The following is an 18708-nucleotide window of genomic DNA, read 5'->3' as shown; positions in this document are numbered from 1 at the left end:
TATTCTATGATGAAATGTTTTTCAAATTTATCTGTCCTTAATTTCTCAGAACTTACGTATTTGTTAAATTGCAGATCTATAATTTTAGTGCATGTTTATCTGCCATCAGGGCAGCAATGTATCTCAATTGTGCTGGATGATTTCCAGTAATCCTTTAATGAAATATGTTTTATTATCAAAAAAAAAATTATACAACCAACAAATTGATGGCAATCTTGGCTGAATAGGGGTTGGAAACTATTTTCAACCAAGTGATATCATCCTTGGCTAAAATTGATACAAACAACCAATGCTCTATTCATGCTCACTCATCAAAAAAGTGCTTGCATTGCAACTTCAAAACTTTAATCAATTGCCACACTTTGAAATTTTGAAGCAAAACAAAGTTGTCTACTCAGAAATAGAACAGTTTCCACAATCATCTTCATTCCAAGTGTCTAGAATCCTCCTCCATGAGCAAATCAACAACATTCATGGCATCCAAATGAAGTTAAGAGAGAAACTTCATGAGAATTTTGGAATTCAAAGGTTCGTAGTCAAAATTTCTAATGTAGATTTCTTCACAAATGATCTTGAGTATGAAAATGTGTTTTGAGTCCCCCTATATTGTGCAACCTTACTTAGGGAGTTTACCTTTTCAATGAGATACTTCTATTTATTTTTAACAATTGTTGGGAACACAAAATTTCACCTGTTTCTCATTTAAATTTTCCCTTCATTTACCAAGAAAAAAATTTTCTCTTCAAATTTCTGTCCTCTATATATTGTCGGCATAAAAAAAAATAGAAATTAAATAATCTCAACAACTTGTACTTTTACCATATTTCAACTTTCAATAAGAGGAAGTATAAATAAAATAATATATTGATCCAGATGTTCATTTGACAATTTTATAGAGAGAATGTTTGAATATATACATCGTAAGTTATAATAAAATGGCATACAAACAAGAATGTAGAGCCAAGTACTTGACGTAGATATTTTACAGATGAAAATAAAAAAAATCAATGGAAACATGAATGCAAGTTAATGGTTTAGAGATATTTGTTAATCCAATGGATGCTCTCAACAAGTATGAAAAAATATTACTAAGTAAAAGCATATAGAACAAGAATCAATTAAGCAAATCAAAGAGTTATAAGTGAGTAGAAGTTAAAATTTATTGTAAGGCAAAATCTTGGAGAGAACGGGCAACAGGATTTTATCAAAATTTTACTGGCCGAGAGAACAACATTTTACAAAAATTTTCAGAACTTAACAGGGGTTTAATTTTCATATCAATTTGACAACTTAATCACGTGGAAGTAAATTTGGTGATTATTCAACCTTAAACATCTTATCGAAGTCAAAACTTTGCTTCTGTAGAGATTTGACATCAACACTACGAATTTGACCAGGTACAAATCACTACCACTTTGCTTTGCTATATCTAGAGGAAATTTTCTTTTAGTGATTTGGAAACAAGAAAAGATAACACAACTTCAAAGTTTTTTGTTTTGGTTTGCCGCAACGAGTGTGCTTTGGCACTTCTTTTAAATTTTTTTTCAGTGTAGGTGGGACTCGAACAACCAACCTACAACCCAAAGAAAGAATTAATTCTTTTTGGTGGCCACTAAACCAAAACTCAATGGTTTGAAATAACTTCAAAGTTGAAAACAGGAAAAATATAAAACTAATTTATTAATGCATTCGAATCCATATCCTACCAAGGCAAGCATTTTTTTTTTTTTTTTATACATTTGGGTGTTACTAGATTTCGAATTTAATCCCTAGAGAGGATTGCAGTACTAAAAAAAATACTTTAGTGAATTACAAAATCAAATATTTTTCGTGTAATACAAACAATTTAAAAGAATTTGACAGTATTTCAAATCCTTCATCCAATCCACCAATAATACAAATAAAGCATTGCTATCGTGTATATTACAATTTTTCATACGATTAAGTTACATTATTATTATCACTATTATTTTTATTACAAGGGAGAGTTTAAAGTCTCTTAACAACCAACAAAACAAGGGTAGTCACCCCTATAATGACAGCACCAAGAATTGTATTATTACTATCATGTTATATTGGATGTTACTAGGGAAAGATGACGTTCCTCTTTCATACATTCATCCACATGCTAAAACTACACTAAACTATTCGTCAATGAGATTTGACAACCAGAAACTTCATCTACTGGCCTTTGTCCACACCACTAGATTTTTCTGATCAGACTTTCATCCACTGATCGATCAATCAGAGTCCAGAGATGAAGGTTCTAATCAAACATTCGTCCATTCAGCTTTTTTCTACGCCACTACCACTAGTTGTAATTATGCACCATGGACAACAAGTGGACTACTAATCTACTACTATTGCTTGAACAGATTTATTCTAGAGAATTTGCTGGGAATTTAATTGTAAAGTGGGAGCAATTATCAGGAATTCTTTGTTTTCTATCTTGGGTTTGTCTTCAAAGAAGAAAAAGAAAGGCTTGCTAATTGCTATCAAATGTTTAATTAGTAACTTGCTTAATACAATTTCACTATTTTCTCTCTTATAATCGTTTAATTTCTGTAATAAAATACTCATCCAAACCACAATTTTTTTTCTATCTCTAAGATATTAAATGTGGGCATAGTTGTTCCTTTTCTCGTATTAAAGCACTGAAAGACTAAAGGGGTAAAACCCACAAAAGAAGGAGAAGGAGAAGAAGAACAACGTTTTATGAAGTGTATATTTTCTTTAGCATAATGATACTCAGGATCTGATTGTCCTTGTATTTTTGAATCGAATTAAAATCACAATAAAAATCTTTCTTTGGAGAATGTTTCCAACAAATATATTGTAGCAAGTTTTGAATTGCTATTTTTAGAAGTTTTTATCGGAAAATATACTCTAGCAATTTGATGTATATATAATAAAAAGGTGATTGAGAAATATGTTCATGAAAAACTTAAAAGTTTTTCTGCAAAAAATCACAATCCAAACAAGGATTTTGCAAATTAAGCTCTCAAAAAGCTCCTTTAAAATTCACTTTTTTCAAAAGCAACTGTAAAAAACCTAACAAGCTTTTCACATAATTTGTTTGTTATCACATGCTGCATGTCCCTTAAATAAAGATTAGAAGAAATACACATCATATTTACAATCCTTCAATTCTTAATCTTCATATCTAAATGGGTTATGCGTATGGAACCAAAATAGGTTTATATAGAATATATTGCACGTCTACATCGTATTGCCAACCACCCACACTTGATCTTTTGACCTCTTTGTTTTCACTGTTTAACAAAAAAGAAGAATAAAGAAGATAACCCACTACGAAAAAGCACATTTTGCAATAATCACTCATGAAGAAAGAAAAGGAATAAGGTCAAAATCAAGTTGCCTTTCTCGGCATCATTCACTTTTTTTTTTTTTAAGTACTTCTGTAATTCTCATTTTTACACTTGTTTTTTTAATGGGTCTATTGGGCAGATTATTATAGAGAATATGGGTGAGACACGCACGGAAAAGAAAGATTTTTTTTTGCCTTTTTACATCGCTGTGGTCAAAGGTTCTCACATGATGTCCAATGAAATTAAACATATTTATTTCTTCGATTTAATTTTTCTTGAATTAAATAAATGCTTACATAATCAAATTAGCAATTTGCTTTTTTTTTTTTTTTTGTCAATTGTCATCCCTACTCCTATCTACTCCTACTCTAGCTAGAGGGGAGACTCAACTGAACCTACGGGGGACCGATGGGGACAGAACCACCACCGGACCAGACGGGTGCATAACACACCCGTCTAAATTTGAAGAAGAACCATAAGAATGACACCCGTCTAGATTTCAAACCTTATCTCCTATCCCATCAAAGCCTTAAGGGCTTGGTGGTGGCCACCAGCCGAAGAGCCGGTGGTTAGCAATTTGCTTATTAGATGCTTTCGTTTTCAGTATTTTTCAGTATTAGATGCCATAATGAGTCATGGGCGTGAAACACGTAGAACAAAAGATAAGGGATTCCACCTTTCACATCACTTTGGTCAAATATTCTCACATGACGTGTAGGAAATTAAAAATATTTTCCTATTTAATTTTGTGAATTAATTATACATGCTTTACCAATTAGAATTAGCATTTTGCTTGTTAGATTGTGACATCTTCAATAGTAATTAAATTCAAACGTGGCTTTTTTTCTTTTTTTTTAATACTTTTTCTAGTTAAGGAGTGGAAAGTTAATTTGGCAGACCTCCATGTCCAAAAGTGCTGCACTATTCCCCTTTGTATAACAAAATACTAACGAATTCAAAAGCAAACCAGCCATTTCCTAATAGAAGACCTGGAGCAAAAGGAATGACTTGTTGAATTTTAAATAAGTATTCAAAAAAAATTTGAGAAAAAAGACATCAAAGCTACAGGCGGCAATTCTCGACACGACCAAAAAACACGACTCGAACTTAATATGAAATTAGCGAGTATGAGTTTGCTCTTTATGGGCTCGGATCAAAATCAAGTTAGGCCCGAATAATCAGCCAAGCAAATAGGTCTAAATTAAGTCAATCACGGGTTGACTTGTTTGATCCATTTAACTTGTTAAATGTATAATTTTATAATTCAATAAATAAATTGGCGACATAAAGTAAATAAGATAATTAATTTAGGCTATCAATTAGTATTATGAGAACGCAATCATGAATTTTATGTGAAAATAATAGATTTTGTTTGTAAAAGTGTCACAATTTTAGTTTTGTTCATGATTTTTTTTGTACCAAAAAAAAGGAAAACTAAAAAAAGTACCGCAAGCAATATATACATATAGGATTGGGCTGCAATTTTTATGTTTTTATGGAAACTTCATTATAGAAAAATCCACCATACTACCAGGGTGAGAAGCTCAGAAAAAGAAAAGAAAAATTAAGCAAACAAGTTATTCTAACTAAGTTCGAGTAACCCGCGAAATTAACAGATCAGTGTTCGAATCAAGAAGGTCGAACCATTCAAGTTTGCAACTCAGATTCAAGTTGACATATTATTATTAGAATACTTGAATATTAACCCTACCGGTCAACTCATGGCCTGACCGATTGTCATATCCAAAGCTCTACCACTAAATATCTTCGAAGAACTTGAAAAGTCTATCACCTCAAGCCTCTATACCTCGTACACTACAGTCTTAACATTATCCAAAATTTGCAATTAAAGTTATAATGGAAGAAAATATTATTGTTTTCAAGCTTTTAGCTTATGGGTTTTATTCTGTACAGAAAATTATAAATTGAGAGACATGTTTGAATTTATGGTTTCCTATTTTCCCTATACGGTCTAACAGCAATCACCAATTCTGCAGCCTTGAAAAAATGTTCACCCTTATGTCTTGATGACTCCAGTTACATATATTGTTTATTAATGAAATCCCAGGCACCAAAACTCATTTTTTGTTGCTTGATTCTTGATTGTCTTTCCTCGAAATCCCAAGCTTGACAAGAGATGTATGCCATCTCATGCATACAGACAGCAAAGCAAAGGTTTGGAGTTGAAAGCAGATCCGACTCTCAATTTCATGTAGATATTGTATATTCTACCCTGAGTTGTTATGAACAAAAAATTGAAAAAGAAAGTTTATTATGGTTGTATTAAATAGAATGAAGCAAAAAAAAAAAAAAGCAAGTAGAATTTCGTAGTGCAGTTTTACTACTCTATACTGAGTAGCATTCTGATCACTTGACCCCTTTTCATGTACCAGAAGCATCCAAAGTGAACCATCCATTAACTTTCCAGTAATGAAATTCTCAGTTTTCCTTCATTTTATGAATGGAGGAATGTTGTTTACAAGAGCAACATTGAATCTGATGCTCTTATACAGAACTCCGCTTGACTTCACAATCCTCGGAAATTAATGACAGAAAAAATAATCAGCTATCTAGCAACTGAGTAAATCGTTTACCTTATAAGGGATTAAAATCCATCTAACACCACCCCTAGGGATCTTGAAGATTCCTCCTATAACAAGCACTGAAAGCGATTACCCCAATGCAATAATCTCATTGAGGCAAAAAAAAAAAAAAAACTTGCCAGGGTGGTAATGGCAGCAGTCTTAGGTTACAAAAATCGACTGCAGGAATGACGATTGGAACACCACTTATCTTCCATTAAGATTGAGTAAATGGTCCAGAAAATCGTCTTGCACGTAGATTTTCTAGAGTGCGTGATACTAGCGTTAACCGTTCGTCATCTTCAGGAATTTCCCGTCTCTGAAACAAGAAATTAAATCAGAAAAAGACCAAAATATAGACTACCAGCAAGATGTCACAAGTTGGATGAGCTTTCAACAATTGCACAACTAGAACATTTGGTGAGGATACTTCTGCCAACAGATGGAAGACAGCTAAAGCACATTAAGAAGCTTCATGTGCATCAAATGCATTAACATATACTGTAACTCATTTGTGCTTGCAAAACAAAGAGGATAGGTTCCTCACAAAGACTGGGCAAAGAGTAATACACGACTTTTTGGGTCCTTTTGCCTCAAAGCAACTCTTGACTATTCAATTAGAGAACAGCTTTCATGATGTACATGGATGACATTTTATATTGACAAACAGATAATGCAGAGGAGAACATTTGATGAAAGGGGTCTAGAACTGAAAAAAGAGAGAGAGAGAGAGAGAAAGAGAGACAGAAGCATTCAGGACCAAGACAAGGGCACTTACTTTTAAACCGTTGTAATATGCTTCAACAACTGGAAGAGATGGGATGAAATTGCGAGCCTGCATCATATCCCATATCAAATTGGCAGTTGTAAACCCACCAGTCTGCAAATATGTATCAAAAAGTTTGTAACAAAACGGAAATTAGTGGGGCAAAAAAAACAAGAACCAGAAGCATATTTACAAGTGTAGAAGGCTACCGAAATCACTCCCAACATAAAAAACTCAGTGACAGAAGTGTCTTTGCTCTCTCTCTACTTACCTCTTCACCTGAGGCTGCAAGGAGGAGATCATTTCCTTGTTTTGGGCTAAGGAAAAAGTTTCTGGAATTCATATTTACCTAGATGACCATAGACACCAGCATCAATATGTTGACGATGCACATATATATTATTGCACAACATCCGCAATGCAATAGGACAAACACATATTACCAGTGTATCTTGTGCAAGTTGCATTCCCTTGGCAGTATATCCGCGCATTGCTCCTTCAGTCAGAGTCTACAACCACATAGTCGAGGGTAGTCATGGTTACAGAAAATCCATCAAAAGCAGGACAAATTGTAGTTGAAGAAGGGTACAGTGCAGAATGAGATGACAAGATCAGATGCTAAACAGGCAAGACTGGTGCATAAAGTTACAAAATCGCATTACAGGCTGGAATTATATAGATGCAGCACCAGCTTCACTCCGTAGACCTTTTCATGCATTTAGTTAGTAACCTCCAGGTCACACCATCTGGTAGGTTCACTAGTAAATTGCTTTAAACAGATAAATGGTCCATACATAAGGAAATTCCTGTGAATATTTTTACAAGAAACAATTTTAAGACAGAATCCAAATCTATGGCAAAAGGTGATGGTTACAATGGAGCATCAAAGCCCCTACACCTAAAAACAAGATCTCGCTTCAAGACTTCTATTTTAGTGTAGCAAATTTTCAAATCTTCAGCATTTATAAAAACTAATGCCCTAAACAATCCTGCAATCTCCACATTTGTGCAAAAGATGGACATGAAGAGCAACGATTTATCATGAAAGTAGCACTTAGCAGGTAAAAAGAGTGTTCACATTTCTTCCTTCAATAAAAATGCAATAACTAACGCATTAAATTTGTAAGAGTATCAGCTATACTAGCTGCAGCATCGCATTCCAAACTTACAACGTAAAGCTCTGGAACAGGTGCTTTCCCTGAACTCATGTAGTCTTCAAAGATCTGCTGCCCACGGTCTATGTCTCCAGAATATAGATAGCACCTACCCAAGAAAATGCAATGAAACACTTTGTACAAGTGCACTTTTGGGTCATGATAAGAAAGTCAACAAATTGGAAGCTGCTTTATAATAATTAATGTGGAACGAAAAATGTAGGATACATGTCCTGCTATGATGCAACAATAATGGAAGATAGGGACCAATGAATCTACTTAAGAGGAAGAACCTCGCCACTCAATTTCACTTCAGGAGGAGCAAAAGACACCTAATACCATCTGTATCAAACTGCAAAAGTCCCCAATTTACCAATTGCTTCTACAGACATTACTATGCAATTCTGTACCTATATCGCAACCAACTTCATTGGTTCTGAAAATAAAACTGCCCCGATTACCTTTTGCACAAACTAAGTCCCATTATCTATTTAACCTATATAGCCCAACAATCTTGACTGCAGTCACCCTTACAGAAGTTTCATCACAAGTCCGTCCAGGAAAACATCTAATAAAATGAATGTCTTCACCAGAATAAAGGGAAAATAGAGTAAGCAAAAAGGACACAGTAATTTCATCACAAAGACCATTTCCCAGTTTTGGCCTTCATCATGAATTACACAATAAGAAAAACTTGCTTAGCAAGTCACATGTTTTAATTACCCATTGTCTTATCTGAACATTATAGATTTGGTCTTTGGTGCTATTTGCTTGCATTCTTTCCATGTACAAAGATGGCATACCTCATAATTTGCAGCAGGATGAAAATATCTGGAAGTTGACCATCCTTTCTAAGCATATCCCAAAGAGCTTCCATTGCCTGCCACAGTATTCAAAAGGCAAATCTAGTGCTGTTTTAAGCTTTTCTGAACGAAAAAATAGCATATAAATAAGTGTAAGCTACGAGGAAATTCATCATATAATAGCTTATTCAGTATCTGTTGATAGTGTCAACTAAGAGTAGTTGGAAATAATGCAAGAAGAATTGCACGTGACTAGTAAAAAGGAGTTCAACCAACAGGCTTTAAGCACATACTACAGTCGTATAATTTCTGATCCTCACCTAGGCTGTTGCAAGATATGAGTAGTACTACAAAACCTACATGTACTGCTCAAAAACCCTCACCCTCTTCCCCAGCCCACAGCGAGATCGTTCAAGTTCAAACAGGATTTCAGTTTGTTCAAGTTCAAACAGGATTTCAGTTTGTTCAAGTTCAAACAGGATTTTTTAAACTTTATTTGCAAACCAAAATCATGCTCAAAGCATGTAAGATGAGTGAAACAGACTTAGCTTTAACTTGATAACTGGGGAAACAGATAATAGCATGATATACCAGTTGTCCACAAGACAGCGGATAATTACTAAGAGAAAGATGGAAGAATTTTTAGTTATATACTGTAACTGATGCTTTCGCTTAAGCTGACCTAGAACGTGTTAATCATTACAATTTCTTGACAACCTCAAGGCTCTGTCATGGTACTCTAAATGACATTGTTAAAGACTAATTTGTGTTTGTCCTGTAATTGGTTTATGTCCCAGATTGGGACTCTTCCAAATTCCTTCGCATATTACTTTATATTTTTTCCTTCAGAGAGCAGTTTATAACCCAAAAAGGGTAATGCACTGTGTGACCATTATAACCTAAAGAAATTATTTTTCTGCAATTAAAGTTTGTATTCTGTTATCCAAGAAAAAATGCATGTATGATAGAAAAAAATGGCAAGAAACTTTAGTACAAAGCTTGAAGATCTAATCATCATCAACAACAACCCACTGGCATAACACACCACGCACACCAGCCCTACAATGCAACTTCCCGAAGCAAAACACAAATCAACTGAGTTTGCTCCTTCATCTCTCAAAATGAAGCTATGATCTCTTATCCATAAAAGAAGCCAACAATTTCCATTCTAATAGGGTAACTATCAGTGACAAGGTAACAGGAAGAGGATGCAATATATCCATTCACTTGACAAGGTTGAGTAAAGGTCTTTCTTCGTCACCATCGCTTTGCCATTCTAATTAGACAAAATGGTCTGTGTTCTATTAAATAAGATTACAATTTTCTGTTAAATTCAATTTTTAGATATGAAAGATTTCTAAGAAGTCCTTCAAGGCAAAGTTTATGATGAACAAACACACCTAGTTTACTATGAGTAGAGGACCACAGAGTTTATTAACACAACTACAATATACAAAATCTAATTATTTTATGACAAGTACCTAGACAAAAAATAATGAGATTTACCTCTACATTCGCAAGATCAGCCAATGCATGAAATGCAACATGATACACAGTAAGCAACCGATTCACAAAACCACCCCGCCGACGAACATACTCAGCAGTAGGCATATTGTACAGCTCTTCATCAGTGATGCCCATCATGACATTTTCTGCTGTGGTTTTTGATTGGTCCACGGATGCCCAACCCTTGGACTGCTCAACCAGCTCAATGATCTTTGTGCAAGAAAAGAAAATATGAGAGATACTTACAAGAAGCAAAGAGAGATAATAATTTCGAAAAAGCGAGCTGAGATTTATTACTTTGGAAGCTACATCATCTGAAAGAGGTATCCTATTTCTGTGTGCAGTTATTAGGCCTGCATAGCAAAATCTGTTCAAACCAAGACCACCTGCAGTCATCTCCTTGACTATTGGCAACCTGCAATATGCAGAGTTTTAGTGTGGCTGTTAGTAATTGGTTCAAACTAAAAACATAGCTGCCTTTTATTTGCGGTAAACTATCCTCCCTAATTCTTCCCATAACATTCTTTGCTCTTTATGAACCTAGCTTATGAAAGATAGGCTTCTAACAGAGATAGGAAAAAGTCATGGACTGCAGTGAGAGTAAGAAAATGTAAGCCAGTAGTTTGGAGAAATAATAAGCTAAATATCTAGTCCTGAAATGTAACAGGAAAACAATTTTGGACAGAATGAGTGTATACATACAGACATCACCAAAAAGTAAGTTTGACATATACGCTTTCATTCAGTTTAGAAACGTAAAAACTAGAAATAGGAAAAAAAATGCGCGCGCACACACACACAATGTAAGACCATTTGACAAGTAGCTTACACTCGATCTAATCTGCCCAAGGCTGCGCATGCATTTAGTAGACAAACATAGGTCTCCCCGTTGAGTTTGACTCCATATCTCTTCATTTCTTCTAAAAGCTACAGTAAAAGAATGATTCTCATCAAAATAAAATGACCATTAAACCAATCCTGATCAACCTGGATATACAGAAATAAAAAAAGACAAAATAAATATACCAGAATTGCCTGGTCTGAATTATGGCACTTCCCACAAGTTGAGATTAAGAAGTTGTACAATGCAACCTGAAACAAAATCCACAAAATTCCTTGTAGTCACAAATACATATTTATGCACAATGTATCACTGAATGAACCCACCAAACATGACTATGAATAATTTGTAAGTTGTAATTGCAGCTATGCTTGTTCTATTTAAAGTACTTCCGCATTAGTATCTTTACAACATTGGCTTGAAAGAATACAGTTGCATTACTATCTTTACACTTAGGTCTGAAGAACAAAACAACCCTCACCCTTCCACAAGATCCTACCCGAAAAGAAACCACACAAAAAAAAAAACTCTTAGATAATTATAACGGAGATATCTGCATGATACATAAAACCTCATTTTCCTTCACAGTGTGCCACAGTTGAGCCAATCAATAAATAAGCACAACTTCAGAACTAGAAAAATCGTCACTCAGAATATAAAAGCATAATGACGGAAGTTCTGATAGCTTAACTAAAATCTAACCACAAAGATTCATCTTTTGTACAAAGAATAACCAATTTCATTCAGGTCACTACTCAGACAGAAACTAATTACCAAAAAGGGTGCCTAAATTATGCTCACGGATGCCTACTATTTATTGATATATGAGACTTATCGAACCACAAAGAGAAACCAGAGGGGAACTGAAAAGTCTAATAATAGCACTGGAGAACTCCTGGAAAATCATTAAATGAGACCTTCTTATGATTGAAGTTGAAACCTATTGCATAAATTCCTCTTCTTTATGACGAAAAACGAATTACACTCCAGTCAGCACTCACGAATAACCACAAAGTGCTGCCTAATTCATGAAATTTACCACTCATTGTATAAAAAAACTAGTAATTGGGAACTTGTCACGGTACAAATCCCATCTAGAAAAAGATTCCTACTTTCATTAATTTATAACCAATATCATTCAGGTCAATATCCGCAAACTAAATAATGCCCAGACTACAGTACCCAGTCATGGAACAAATAGAAAATTCAACAGCTCTGCTCATAGCTGCCCGCTACTTGCTGAAACGATAAATCATCCAAATGCATAACAAAATTTAATTGTTAAGGGAGAGAAAATTACATCAGGGATTACACCCATTGCTTTCATCTCATCTCTGAAAAAGAATGCATCTTGCAGACGAGACCCTTTCATAGTCCCAATGATAAGTGAATGGAAAGTATCCCTCTCTGGCTTCACCCCATCAAGCATCATATCATCATAAACATCCCTCAGTAGATAATGCCTTCTTTGAGCAGTGAGAGAGTTGATAACGGTGTTGTATTCGGATTCATTGTTGGCGTAATTTTTCCTGGCGTATTCATCTGCAGAATATCCTGCAAAGTATCTGCGCCCAATTGCTCGAAGAACAAACCGATTGTGGCCTGAAAAATTCAAGAAAAATGAAACCAATTATTTAAATTTCGATTTTTGATGGAAATGCATGTGGGTTTTTGTTGGGAAGTAGTACCGGATATGGATTGGAGGAGCTTCATGATTGTGGTGTTCTGGAAGAGCAGAGAGAGCCAGCGAGGGTTTAAGGTTTTTGGGACGATATGACTATGCGAATTTTATTTTTCGAACCAGGATTTTATCGATTTTGATGATATAGCCCTTGAATTATTTATAACATGTTCAAATTGGTACTTGAAAATTTGTTCTTTTTTTTTTGTACGAGAAAAATTTGTAAGCCATGCAGACTTAATAGTTTCTTTCAGCACCCCAGTTTTCCTTTATTTTTTTGGGGTATCATTAACTTTAGTAGATAATTTTTCATACTAGCTCTTAAAATAGAGAAAAGAAGTTTAATTTACCCTACATTTTTTTATTCCACAAAAACAAAAGAAAATTAATTAATTTTTTCTTTTTTTCTTCCACAGGGCCTTGACCTGATTTCCCAAAATTGGGAACCCAAGTTCAGTTCATCTCTACTCCACGGGAATTTCTTCTAGAGGTACATACGAGGAGGGAATCGGCGCCCAAAATTGAGAACCCAACTTCAATTCAGACTTTAGATAGACGTTTTCCATTCTCGGATTGCTTTAAGTCTTACCAAAGAAACAGCCAAGCCAAAAACTCCAAATTACCCAAGTCCTGCATCAAATACGGCCCTGAGGGTAATCCTTTTTTCCCCCTTCTTTTTTTTTCTATCCAATTCTATGGTAAGTGTTTTCGGAGTAATTGATGAATTGGGACTTGGGTTTCAGGGTACCCTTGTGAAAGAGAAGAAGAAGAAGAGGTCCATATGATATTATGACTACTATCCCAGGAGAGCATGGTCAGACCATGAATTAACGGAGGATGATGTTCCTCTCTTCGTGATAATGGGACGTATCGTCATAGATCTTGTGAGGACTCGTAAAAACTATTATTTTTAAACCTAATTTGTGGCTTAATAAATTATTTAATTGAATATTTGCCTCGAGGAATATTTTCTAGTCTTATTAGACCTAAATACATGGTAATATAACTTCGTTATATTTTTAAAGTAACTCATTTCACGAATTAATTTCCTGGAGCGCGTTTAGTAAAAATAGTGAATAGTGCTTGGAGATTTTATCCGCTTGAGAGTACAATAAGTTTGGAATATTGGAGACATGTACAATGGACCTAAATTCGGTATTTTAATGTTTAAATACTCAAGTGATAGTTATTAGTACTATCGTTATAAGAATTTCCCGGAGGTTTCGCGTTATAGCGTAAAAAAATTGACGGTACGCGTTTTCACACGCGCGACTTTATTTGAGGGACTTTAGACCCTTATTTCGGGACAATTAAGAGTGAATATTATCTACATGAATATAAATGCATTAGAAGTTTAGTGCACTGGTGAACCAAACGCGCGAGAAATCGAGCCTTAATCGCGCCAAACGGCTCCTAATGTGAGTTGACTAATGGGTGATTTGTGGCCACAAGTTAGTATCTTCTCATGGAAGCTTAAAAATCTGATCACTCTCTCTCTCTCTTGCTCCCTCATCTGGCCGAACAACAAAACAAGAAAAACAGCTCAAGAGTTCTTCAAATTCCTCCATCAAATCTTCACCAAATCATCTCCAAATTCAACCAAACTTGCACCACACTTAGATTAACACTTGAGGAGTATTTTGAGCTGCAAAAAGGGAGCTGAAAAGCCACGGTTTTCTGGAGCAAAGAGTGACAAAAAATTTCTGATCTAGTCATCCAAGAAGGTAGCAAATCATCCAACCCATAGATCTTAGTTTTTGTAAGATATATTGCACATATAAGGTTATATAATCATGTGGGTAGTCTTGTTTATGGTATAAAATGTGAAAGTGGGCTATATGAACTCCCACTCTTGGGTTGTTGCTGATTTGATGATTGATGGTGGATATATTGTTGGTTTAGTGGTTAAAATGATGGATTAATGGTGTGTAATTGATAGAAACTTCATTGGGTACAAGAAGCAAAAGTGACCGTTTTACCCCTGCCTTGTCCGACCATTTGTGTGCAAAATTTTGAGGTTCTAATGACCTGATTATGTTGTTTACATGTTATTGTGAGTGTGTACAAAATTTCATTGAAAAATAACATGATTTGGTTAGTCAAATGAGTTGATTTCCAAAGTTAGCAAAACTGGAAAATGAATCCCGTATTGCCCAGGCAGTCATTTTGTATCGGCCATAACTATTTGCTCCGATGTCGAAATCAAGTGCCGTTTGTAGCAATGGAAACTAGACATTCCCAACTTTCCATTGGTACCAAATGCACGTTCTGGTTCCACTTGAGTAAGCCACACCATTCGTTTGAAAATCACTGCCCTGTTTCGTTGCTCTCCAGGAGACAGGACAGAAATTGCTTCTTGATGCTCAAAAACGAGCTGTTTGTGAATGGAATTTGAAAATGGTTTCTTCTGAGAAAATTCAGCTTTATGTGAGAGCTTTCCAACGCCATCAACCATGCTCGATTCCAAGTTGAATTGAGTGAGTTGTGGCCATATTTCGAAACTGATGCAGTGAGTAAAAATCCTCTTTTGACTAGTTGAATGGCCTAGCTTGATTTGGGACTTGTTGTTTTGAAAACTTTGATGTCCAACATCTACCAAACTTTATATTAGATGCTCCTTGGACTTTGTTTTACAAATAAACCAGATTTGGGTTGGTTGCATTGGACAAAATGTTTAAAAAGAAAGAAGAGCTAAAAGACAGTTTTGCCTTGGGAAATTTCTTGAACTTTGATGGTTTAATTAACTACCTTTCCGTGTGAAATTTCAATTGAAATTTGATAGAGGAGTGGTCCTCATATGGAGGTTTAATTGTGCAAAATTTGGTGATATTCTAAGACCATTTTGATATGCAAATGATGCCCCAAAATTCGCTCACCGAATCTGGAAACTTTTCGTTTTCTCTTGAGCCTCGATTATTAATAATTCAGGCCCAATTCATGAATTCCCTTTAGATTGTACAACCTTCTTTGATAAGTAGGAGTTCTAAGTGTTAGTGTATAATAGTTAATGGTTATTTGCTCAGGCGCTCAAGGGGACCTTCAAGAAGAACTCGAAGTGGACGCCTAGACACTTGTTTGAGTATTTACTCTCTTGTTGCAATAGGTGAGTGTTCCATATAGGAATACGTAATTGGAATAAGTCTATGACATGCTTAACCCATGGTCATTAAGTGTTAAGTGCTATATGATAAGAATTTACCACACTCATGCATATTCGAATGAGGTATACTTGAATTGCTCGACATGAAATACTTGAAGTATGTATACTTGAATTGCTCGACATGAAATACTTGAAGTATGTATATTTGAACTATTCGATATGAAATGCTTAAAGAGCATATTTATGTGATTATTTGAAATGCTAGATTTGAAATGCTTGGAGAGCATATATACATGATGTGTTTACATGATTAATTATGCTATGGCAGCATAAATCGGTTGGAGTGAATCTCCCTGACTCTTACGTGGTAAAAGTGGAAAACGGCCAATGACGGCCTATTAAAATGACATATGTCTACCAATTAACCGTAATTACCACCGTTAACCGTTTACCGTTTACTGTTAACCGTGTTTACTTACCGTTTTATAATCTATGTGGTTACTTGCTTACTTGATTATCATGAATCACATGTTATATGAAGTTGTCCATCATTGTTAGGCGAGTGTGTACTTTACCTCACTCGACCTATTCAAATGATGAATTTTATTTTTGTCGAATTACTTGGTTACCTGTGCATGTTGTAAGCTATAAGCTGAACTTGGGCCCTGCCTCGGTTACTGACCTACTCGAGCCAGGACTGGGCTCGGTCGGGTAGGTTGGAGCCCTGGACAACCGTTTCGGTATACTCGAGTATTACCACTGGAGGGATAAGGTGATGGCCAGTCAAACCGAGGGGATCCGGAAGTCATAAGGTGCAGTTGACCGACAGAGTTCCACTGGAACACCGTATCCTACAGTATATGTTTACCTGGTATCATGATAATTGTTTCATGCTAAAATGCTAATATGAAATCCTGAGCTATGCCTGTAATAAGCTCCAATCACTCGTGAACTATACATGCCAATGTCTTGAACCATGCATATGATATGCCCAACTTACTTGATTTATTTGAATTGTTAGAGTGTCTTGGAACCTCACTGGGCTGTGTAGCTCATCCCACGTTGTGGTTTTCTTTTACAGGGTTCGAGACCAAGGGTGCTCGTGAGTAGTACTAGATTATTTTCTTTTGAAGACTTTAAATTAGATTATAACGGATGGCTATTGTACCCTTTTCCGTTGGGTTGTATTTAAGCTTGAAAGCTGCATAATTGTAAGTGTGAGATATTTGAAGTACTTTAATTATGTATTGAAGTTACTTAAAGTATTTCGAGCTTTTGAATAATGGATTGTAGTGAGTCCTGGCGAGAGCTGGGCAGGCGTCCTGCGGATACCCTTTGGTTCGCCTTAGGGAGAAGTGGGGGCGTCACAGATCTGGTATTCGTAATCGTGCTAATTATGTGTCATATAACAGAGACTTAAACTGAAGAAAGTTAGATGAAGGCGTGTTTCTATGAAGGAAGTCGTGAAAAGTGGTGAAGAGGCGCAGTAGAAGGCGTGGAATCAGAATCATGCCTTTACTAAAAATCAGCTCAAGAAATGCGAGTTCATCAACAAGTGGTCCTACAACTGAATTTGGCACAAGAAGGCCACGTGTCCAAGTTGGATTGGTAGTAATGAGGAGTTAGTTATTAGTCTCATTTTATGTAGGAAAGATTTGGGTGATGGCAGGGGAGAATGCTTTTGTAATCAAACAGATTGGGACCATTCCCAATTTCTTTTCCCTTTCCCCAAGTTTCCTTCTCTTTTCTTGTTCATCTTTTGTATCTCTTCCCGCCATATCTTGTAAACTCATTAGCCATTATCAATATATCAACGTTGAGCTGGTTTCTGATTATTTCTCATTTTTGTTAAATTCTAAGAAAGAATCTGTGTTATTCTTGCTGTCGGTTTACTCCCATATCCACAGTTTTGCTCGATACCATCACAGTGGTATCAGAGCAACGGCTACGAGCCATTGGGATGACTAAAACGTAGGATAAAATGCTGAGGAAAGCTCAACAACTAAGTTGGGAAGTGCAGTACGTACGTTTGCCAATAGAAATGATGGGCTGGAGCAGGCTGTGAGGACAATGGAACATAGGCAAGAGAACACTGAAAAGGTTATCAAAGGTCTGGATCATAAGTATGAAGGAATGATGAACATGATGGCCCAGATCATGGCCAAGCTGAATGATAAAGGAAAAGAAGTAGAGACGTATATCTCTGGACATGATCAGAGGATTGATTTGACTAAGGAAAGACCTGAGAAACTGGAAGGAAGGGGGAACTCTAAGTTACCCAAAAATGGATTTCTCTATGTTTGATGGAGATAACCCCGGGGAATGGGTTAGAAGAGCAAATAAATATTTCCAGATCCACGGAGTAGAGGATGAATTGAAATCAGATATTGCTCAACTATATTTCAGAGACAGAGCAGATGTCTAGTTCCATGGGATGTATCGTGAGAGAGAGATAGTTGCTTGGAAGAAGTTATCAGCAACTATCTATGAGAGATCTGGAGGAGGATCTTCAGAAGAAGCCACTGAAGAGTTCAACAAATTGACTTAGATTGGAAGTGTGGCTGAGTACTTGGAGAAGTTTGAACTACTAAAATCACTGGTAATGCCTTCTCTCCCAGGACAATCTGATTCTTATTATAAATCTTGTTTCTCAGGTGGACTTAAAGAAGAAATGGTAAACATGGTAAATATAGCCAAACCCCAGAGTCTAGCAGATGCTATAGAGGTTGCCAAATTACAGGAAAAGAATTTGGAAGCTATTAAAAGGACATAGAAAGTTGTAACCCAAAATTATTCTGCATCACCAGTTGGTATTAGACAAACTCCTAATTCTCAGATGAAATCCAGATGGGCTAATGATCATTATAAGAGGATTGAAAATTTTAACAACAGAAGTCATAAGGGAGAGAGTCCTTCATCTGAACAATTTAAAAAGATTACTCCATC

The 18708-nt window shown here is 35.7% G+C and overlaps 1 protein-coding gene and 1 long non-coding RNA gene across 2 annotated transcripts; one reads left to right on the top strand and one right to left on the bottom strand.

Annotated features, from left to right (window-relative positions):
* Positions 1-5723: 5723 nt before the first annotated feature.
* Positions 5724-12808, bottom strand: LOC113709390 (pentatricopeptide repeat-containing protein At4g35850, mitochondrial-like). The gene is made up of 12 exons (XM_027232140.2): positions 12670-12808; positions 12282-12583; positions 11167-11232; positions 10970-11067; positions 10438-10555; positions 10141-10350; positions 8635-8711; positions 7847-7940; positions 7121-7186; positions 6949-7026; positions 6690-6791; positions 5724-6230 (listed from the first exon to the last, which is right to left on the bottom strand). Exons 1-12 carry the CDS (start codon positions 12692-12694, stop codon positions 6129-6131), a joined length of 1338 nt encoding a protein of 445 aa, XP_027087941.1. The 5' UTR covers positions 12695-12808; the 3' UTR covers positions 5724-6128.
* A 1324-nt stretch (positions 12809-14132) lies between these two features.
* LOC113709429 (uncharacterized) lies at positions 14133-17005 on the top strand. Its single transcript, XR_011821564.1, has 3 exons — positions 14133-14386; positions 15686-15765; positions 16844-17005. It is a non-coding gene; the product is annotated as an uncharacterized lncRNA (long non-coding RNA).
* Positions 17006-18708: the final 1703 nt, after the last annotated feature.

This window comes from Coffea arabica, chromosome 9e, assembly GCF_036785885.1.
Source record: "Coffea arabica cultivar ET-39 chromosome 9e, Coffea Arabica ET-39 HiFi, whole genome shotgun sequence".
Classification (NCBI taxonomy): domain Eukaryota; kingdom Viridiplantae; phylum Streptophyta; class Magnoliopsida; order Gentianales; family Rubiaceae; genus Coffea; species Coffea arabica.
The sequence above is the reverse complement of the archived record's forward strand: the minus strand, read 5'-3'. Positions and strand labels throughout refer to the sequence as shown.